The sequence below is a fragment of the Macadamia integrifolia genome, chromosome 10 (assembly GCF_013358625.1).
Source record: "Macadamia integrifolia cultivar HAES 741 chromosome 10, SCU_Mint_v3, whole genome shotgun sequence".
Classification (NCBI taxonomy): domain Eukaryota; kingdom Viridiplantae; phylum Streptophyta; class Magnoliopsida; order Proteales; family Proteaceae; genus Macadamia; species Macadamia integrifolia.
This window is the reverse complement of record NC_056566.1, coordinates 15212217-15219833: the sequence shown is the minus strand read 5'-3', so window position 1 is coordinate 15219833 and position 7617 is coordinate 15212217. Positions and strand designations below refer to the sequence as shown.

The following is a 7617-nucleotide window of genomic DNA, read 5'->3' as shown; positions in this document are numbered from 1 at the left end:
TTTATGAGAAAGAGGGTGAGAAGATGAAGATGATGGTATCATGAGCTCGGGTTTCTTGTGATGGAGATGAGGGTAAGGAGAGATGGACGGGGTTCGTCCTCAACTGTAGGTAAATAGAGAAGAAGAAGAGAGGGATTGACTGCAGGGGTTAGAGATCAGATTCACGGTCAAAATTCCCTGTTTCGCTAGTGCTTCGATCATGACAGGGAAAAAACAGAGGGTTCGACTGGATGGAAGAAAAACTCACCGAGAAGGTAGATGGAGGAAGTGTTAGGACTTCACCAGAAATGGCGGCCATGAGAGATGTCAGAAGGTGGGAGAGAAACAGAAGGAACAGTGAGACGAGATATGGGTTCAGCCAGGTTGAAGAGTGGAGATCTTACCCGAGAGGAGCAGGAGAACTCTGGTCATGGGAGGTGCAGCAGATAGCCGCAGGGAAGAAAAGGAAGACGAAGAGGATTTGGGTCACCATAAAAGAGTGAGTTAATCCTACATTAAGGGTAATTTGGGTCACCATAAAAGAGTTTAGTTGTGAAACTTATTAGACTACTCTTAACGGGAAAATAAAAATAAATAAGTAAACTACCGGTAAAGTACCAATACACCACATTAGAGATATTGTTTTTCCTAGCCATCCGGGCTAGATGGCGTTGTGTTGAATTTAATTCCAAATCAATGAGAATATAAAATTTATCTCATGGCTATAACTTTTTTCGGTCCATCACACAAGTCTTGGAGCCTTCGACCTCGAAGTTGAGTACATAATCAACATATCATTGAGGCTCCGAAGCAACTTGTCAATGGCTATCACTTGAAAGCAGTATGATTATTAGACAGTTTTTTTTTTTAAGATAAATAAAGACTATACATTATATTGAATGCATCCGTGGGTTGCTTAGATGGTTAAGACAAATTGAGGATTATGTGAATAAACACATGATCACAAGTTCAATTCGATTCCCCATCTGTGCATCTACGATCCTCGAGATGCATGTAAATTGACCCGAACATCTTGGTTAAAAAAAAAAAAATCATACTAAACACCAATTTTTATAAAACTGTATCAAATAAATAGTAATATAAACTATACCAAAGTGTGGATATGTATACTCCTTGGTTGCCAAAGGCATTTAAGATTTCTCAAAAAACAGAACTACAGGGCATTGAAGCAGCCGGATAGCAGCGTTCTCTTGCCCCCTAAAAATTAACCTTCTGATGGGTGTTTTGCCTCCCTATTTTGAGATCCATCCCTTATTGAGCCATCCCGGCTGTTGTAGCCTTTCTTTTTTATTTATTTATTTATTTATTTTTCATTTTTCATTCAAAATATAACAACAAAAATAAAAATAAAAACCAAGATCTAATTGTCCAAGTTGAAAATCTAAGGAGCGATTCAGCGGCTTTTCAAGGGTTTATTTACTTGTAGTGCCTTCTATTTATTTATTTTATTTTTGGGGGGAGGGGGCGAGGGTGAAGTGAGGAGCTCCAATCACGCAACGAAGGGAGCTGCACCTCGTGTTCCTAAAGACTTTTTCATTTACATTAGCCACATTGCATCTGTTGCATCACCTTCCCCTGCGGCAGACCATCAGCTCCCGACCGGACCCTATTTTGTACTACCCAACCCCACAAACCAAACCCACCCCCCCCCAAAAAAAAAAAAAAAATCTCCCAACAGAAGAAAACATTGTCCATCATGATTCAGTAAGCATTGCATGCATAAAATTTGAGTACTCGATCGGTGTTCAGAGCCTTTCTTTACCCCATTACATCCTCTTTGATTTGGTATGGATCTACTGGTGCAGGCCCCAAACTGCATGTTCTCTCTGCACTCCACAGCTTTCTGGAAATCATCTACCTCTTTCATAGTAAGATATAAACCATGAGCACATAATCAATTCGCTCTTCCAGTTGCCACAATATTCCATCCTCAACTGTCCAGAGGCTTGGACCTTGTCTTTCCCCTTATTTAAAAACATCTCATCGTTGCCATCTCAATACCCAAATTAAATCAGGTGGCAAAACCTGACGTTGTAGTTAGATTAGCACAAAGGCATCCCAAAACATAATTGTAAGGAACACAGTGAAAGAGTTTGATGATCCCAGACATCAACTCCACTTGGGAAGTTTTCAAAGGCAAGTACTCACCACATTGGTGCGTCATATCAAAGACTCTACAAGAAAATATCATCTAAATGCATGCATAGAAAATGAAGCAAAAAAAAAAAAAATTATAAATGAAAACCTATTGAAGAAAAGTTATACAGATTTATAGCGAGCCAGAAGAAACTTATTTCATCATCTGAAGTTTCTGTCATCCCTTATCTCAATCCACAACAGTGGGTCCTGGATGCCAACCAGTGAACAAGCTACAAGTTGAAAACCAAAATAACAAACTTTGCATGTAAAATGAAAGAAAAGGAAAAATATTGTTCCAGACAGTTTAATAAGGTAACAGAAAATTGCAGTCCTTTGAACAAATTTGACAGAGCAACTGGATGGAGACTGGAGTTCTCACATCAAACTTGTGTACTTCCCTACTTGTGATTTCAGTCACCTGTAAGAAGGAAGAATTCTGTGATCAACATAATTCCTTCTTTCTTCCTCTCATCCTTTCATGCACGTGTTCATGTGTGTGTGTGTGTGTGTGAGAGAGAGAGAGAGAGAGATCCACAACGTTCTTGTTTGTGGAAGCATTTTGATATCCACCTCATCAGACAAATACTACACTATTTTCTTTAGTATATCTATACATACTTAGAGAAGGCTTTTACTCAGTAAGCATCACTTTAATTTTTTCCATTACTGACCAAGTATAAGAATGAAGGATATTGGAAACAAATCTCCAAGGCAATAAAGTAACAGCGGATAAAAAATGGAAATAAAGGGTGGTGATGATTCAAGTTCATACAAATACAAACATTTCTATTTTCACGAAAATGGTTTCCAGTACTGATCAGGTATAAGAATGTATATTTAATAAAGGGTAATAATAATAACAGAAGAATATCGGCAACAAATCTCAGAGGCAATGAAGGTAATACCAATAGCAGTTAAAATTGAAAACGAAGGGGGTGTTGATCCAGATTCATGCATGTACAACAAAGTCTAAAGTGAACTAGACCTTTCCAAATATATGTATAAAAGAACACTAAAAATGTATACCATCTCTCTCTCTCCAATGTGGGGGAGGGGCTTGTAGAATTCACTTCCATTGTTATTATATTACCATCAAGTGCAATCTATAATTTGCTGCATAAAGTTGCACTTTTTTGAGTTCCATCTGCCAATGCTGTGGTTGTCAAATGGAAATTCATTCCATTAGGCTGTGTTTGGTAGCCACGAGAAGAAAAGAAAAGAAATGAAAAGAAAAAGAATCTAGAAAAGAGAAGAAAAGAAATGAATTGGTAAGAAAATAGAAAAAAATATGTATGTTTGGCTACCATTAAAAGAGAAGAGAAGAGAAGAAAAGTTTTTGAATTTTCTTATGTTTTCTTGTGTTTTTGGCAAGATTTTTTTTTTTTGCAGCAAAAGAAAACTTCACCATTCCCAAGATGAATTTTGAAATTCAAAAAAGAAATCTTCTCTTGGTTCATTTGTACTTTTTAATTTTCTTTTCTTTTCTTCTCTTGGCTACCAAACACAGCCTTAGGGTGTGACATAGCATCCAAACAAAGTCTAAAACCAAAAAATGGGTCCATTTCCATACATCAACAAACATATGAATAAATCGTACTACATTTTCATCTTCCACGACCCTAAATGACTTCATTTCTATTTTTCACTCATAAATCTAAATGAATAAAGAGAGGTCCATATGAAGCATTCAATTGGATCCAGGCATCTATAATTCAATATGTTAGAAGAACTTCCAACAGGTTGCCAGTGCTTGCAGTATTCATGGAACATTGACCTCCAAGATTTTTCACATGATACAATTGTGGCAAAGCAAAAAATGCAAACCAGTAGCAGCAGGATCTTAGGAGGGATCATTCCATCAAAAAGACAACAAAAGAAAAACTAAAATAAGACTTTAGCCAAATTATGAGACCTGGTGATCATTGAACCCCTTTTGGGGCAGTGATCGCAGAACAAATGGATACACACTCATTTGCATAGCCAAGTGATGAGGGTCATAGGCTTTATGAGTTTATGCTGAAGGTACCAACTGGTTCATGAAAGGTAGCAAGGTCATTTCTTGCAAAAGGAAAAGCTGGACGGAAAAGGTGGTTGATGAAATATCTAGGTGACAAGGATATTTTCCAGTTAGTGGATCGAATGGTTAGATTGGACCAGTTATCAAAGTTTGTTTTGTCATAGATGTTTGAGTAGATAGCTAACTCATGATGGTTCACTTGTAAGTTTCAATAGATGATTTACTCTTTATACTTTATACATCTTATTCAAAGGGTGGTTTGCAATATGATTATTCACTTTCCTTTAAAATTTCAGAAGAATTTGACCTCAAAAGCATTTTTTTTAACAAGTGGATTTTTCTTTTTTGAAGAAGGGTGAATTAAAATCAAGTGAATGATCCTTCTTGCACTGAGTGAAAAACAAAGAAAACATCCAAGTGGAGTCTTTGCAAGGTGGTCCAATTGATATTCTTACCACAAAAGGAGGAAATTCTGTTTATGGTGTTAAGGGTGCATGCCATATGCTTGAGTCTTGTGCAGATTGAGTGTTTGACCAGTAAGGAATGTGGGGAAAATGTTTTGGTTGAATGATAATTCACTGCTCATTAGAAACATTGGGTACATCACGGCAGTCCACAGAACAAGACGGATGGAATTGATGTAACTACTTGTAAGCATAGATAATGCAGCATAGCTTAGAATTTGTGGGTACGGCTACAGACAGTTTGATCCTCCGGTTGTCTGCTTGTAATGTCCACTGTGATAAGCCGTTCTTTTCACAACAGAGAATCGTACAGGTTCCCCTGGATCCACAAGATTATTGTGTTGGACAGAGTTCTGTTTTCTACTTTTTGGAGGGGGGATTGTCTCATTGTGCAAATGATCATTACGAAGATACAAAAACATCCCATTTTTCTCTTCAAACAATAACTGCCTACTGCAGCTGGTGAGGTTGTGGTGCAATAAGCCCAAGCTCACCAGGAGGTCTCAAGTTTGAGTCTCCTGGCTGTTACCTTCCCCCTCCCCCTCCTATGGTGTACCCATCTAGAAAAACATGTCATTTTCATTGTTTGGTGCCCCAAACAGCAGAAAATGAGAAAAACTATTTTCCAGAATTCATTCAAACAATCGGTTAAATAAGATGAGGGAAAACATTTAGAAAATATTTTCCCGCAAAACAAATGGAACCAGAATTCATCGACTCTACCACCAGAAATTCATGAATCTTGATCATACAGAGCCACGATTTTTTTCAAATTTGGATTCGCATCACCACATTTGCAACAAGAAGTAAACATCAGAGTAAACAAAAGGGTCTAATCAAGTTACTCAATTCAAAGGAGTTAAAGTCAACTAAGATGCCCATCAAAGCACCAAACTTTCGAAGATAAAACCCTGATTTCTTGAAGAAGCAAAATTACTGAAAACATTTCTACAAAACTAACAAATTCTGATCAGAACTCACCTCAAAGACAGATAGAATCAATCAAACAAGTCCTTGGGACCTGAAAGCAAAAACCCAATAGATGAAGCCCATCAAAGCAACGGATTAGATTCGATTCATCGATAAAGGAGAAGAAATAAAGAGAATCCCAAAAATAAGGAAAGACAAGAATTGTGAAAGAAATGCATACCATGAAGATCAGGTGGGCGACCGTCTTTGCCCCAACCAATGCCACGGGTGGACTCAAGGTACTGGGTAACGAGGTGACGGCACTTCTGGAGATGATTGATGCCTTCGACGCGGTAGCACCACTTCACCTTCTCACGCAATATCTTTGCAGTCTCGATATCGATCCACTTCTCTCTGACCAGATGCTCCCTCATCTCCAGCATCGCCACCGGATCCTTGTATGGATTCGCTGGGTCGAAGTCATCTGGAGGACTTTCATCGAACACTACTCCTCCCTTCCGAACCATCTCTTTCTCCCTCTGACCTCTCTCTGCTTTCTTTTCGCCCCTCTCAGTGTGTTTTTGAGAGTATGTAGCATCAACGGCCTCACTGACATTGGAGAGTATATTATATACCATCCACTAGCTCATAGACCTTAGTTAAAGTATATAAACCTCACCACAACTTAAGGTCTAAAACGTTTATAAGATCTTGGTGCTCACCTGCGTACTTTTGGCCCAGGCCTGAGCAACGCCCTGGTGGGTGGCCAGTTTCATGGGAGCCTTCACAACTATGGTTTGTAGCAGGGTTCTAAAAACAGGATTCGGTGATCCAATAGGTCAATCCTGTGATCCAATAGGCCACTGCTGATTCGATTCAGATCGAATTGGAATCGGTCCCAAAAACCCTAGAATCGGATATTTGATCTGAAAACCCATTGATTCAAGAGAATCTTTATGGGCAAGAAGAGGTGAAAGCATCCTCTGCAGTGAGTTCGACGGTGCGGTGCGGTGCAGTGAGCATCAGATGGTCAAGACAACCTCGGGACATGTGCCCGAATGTTCTCGACCATCCGATGCTCATAGCACCGCCGCACTCACTACAGAGAATAATCACTCCAGGCAAAGTTCAAGAGATTCTTACCTGTTGGACCTTCTCCAGCACACGTGTCTGTTGGAGAGGCCTCATTGGGATCCCAGCACCCTCATTGGAGAGGATCCGGTCCCGTGTTAACGTTTCTTGATGATTCAAATATGGGATTTAGATCCTCTCCAGCCACTCACCAGCCAGGGTTTTGTTTCTGTCTCACTTATTCTCTCTTGATTTATTTTTCTATTTCATCCAATAGCCTCCACGATGCTACTCTTCTACCATGAATAGAACATAAAGGCAAAAGAGAAGTGATCATTTGAGAGGAGCTTAGTAAGTTCAATTTCAGTACCTTGAATGGTTTACCCTAAGTTCAAGAAATGCAGATTGGAGCAGGCAGGAGACAGTTCCAAAAGATGTATTACGAATATAGATCGTTTCCATCCACCTGACTGCATGTAAAAAATCCTTGTGGTTGTTGAATGCAATTTTGTAATTTCTTGAAATCACAGTAAGGTCGGATCTTAATGTACGAGGCTGTGTTGTGCTATTACAACATGTTAGTTACAGGTTTGAAACTTGTAAACAGCCTCTCCTGGGGATGAGGCTGTGTACATTTGCCCTTCCCAGGCCCTGCTATAGTGGGAGCCTTATGCACTGGGTCGCTCTTTTTTTTTTACAGTAACTTGTGATCTTGTTAGAGGAGCTGCCCCCCATTCCATTAGTTGATGAGCTTGTAGCAGCAGCAGCTTCTGTAACCTTCCCACAGTAACTTAACCAGCAGCCCTCAATATCAATTTTCTATGTAACAGGGAGAAATTGCAAACCCTTGCAGACAATCTCCTCCCGCATTCTCATCAAAATACACTTCCTCAATTACCAGTTCATAACAAGTATTGCTTGCTTCATCCATTACTGGCTCTCAAACTTGCGAATCGATTTTGTCTGTCATAGAAGAACCTGCTCAGGTGCAATCATAAATAATGAGAATCAGCAAAG

The 7617-nt window shown here is 39.3% G+C and overlaps 1 protein-coding gene across 1 annotated transcript; it reads right to left on the bottom strand.

Annotated features, from left to right (window-relative positions):
* Positions 1-2272: 2272 nt before the first annotated feature.
* Positions 2273-6135, bottom strand: LOC122092137 (NADH dehydrogenase [ubiquinone] 1 beta subcomplex subunit 10-B-like). Its single transcript, XM_042662461.1, has 3 exons — positions 5771-6135; positions 5602-5641; positions 2273-2557 (listed from the first exon to the last, which is right to left on the bottom strand). The coding sequence occupies exons 1-2, from the start codon at positions 6054-6056 to the stop codon at positions 5619-5621; spliced, it is 309 nt and encodes a 102-aa protein (XP_042518395.1). The 5' UTR covers positions 6057-6135; the 3' UTR covers positions 2273-2557; positions 5602-5618.
* Between the last annotated feature and the right edge of the window lie 1482 nt (positions 6136-7617).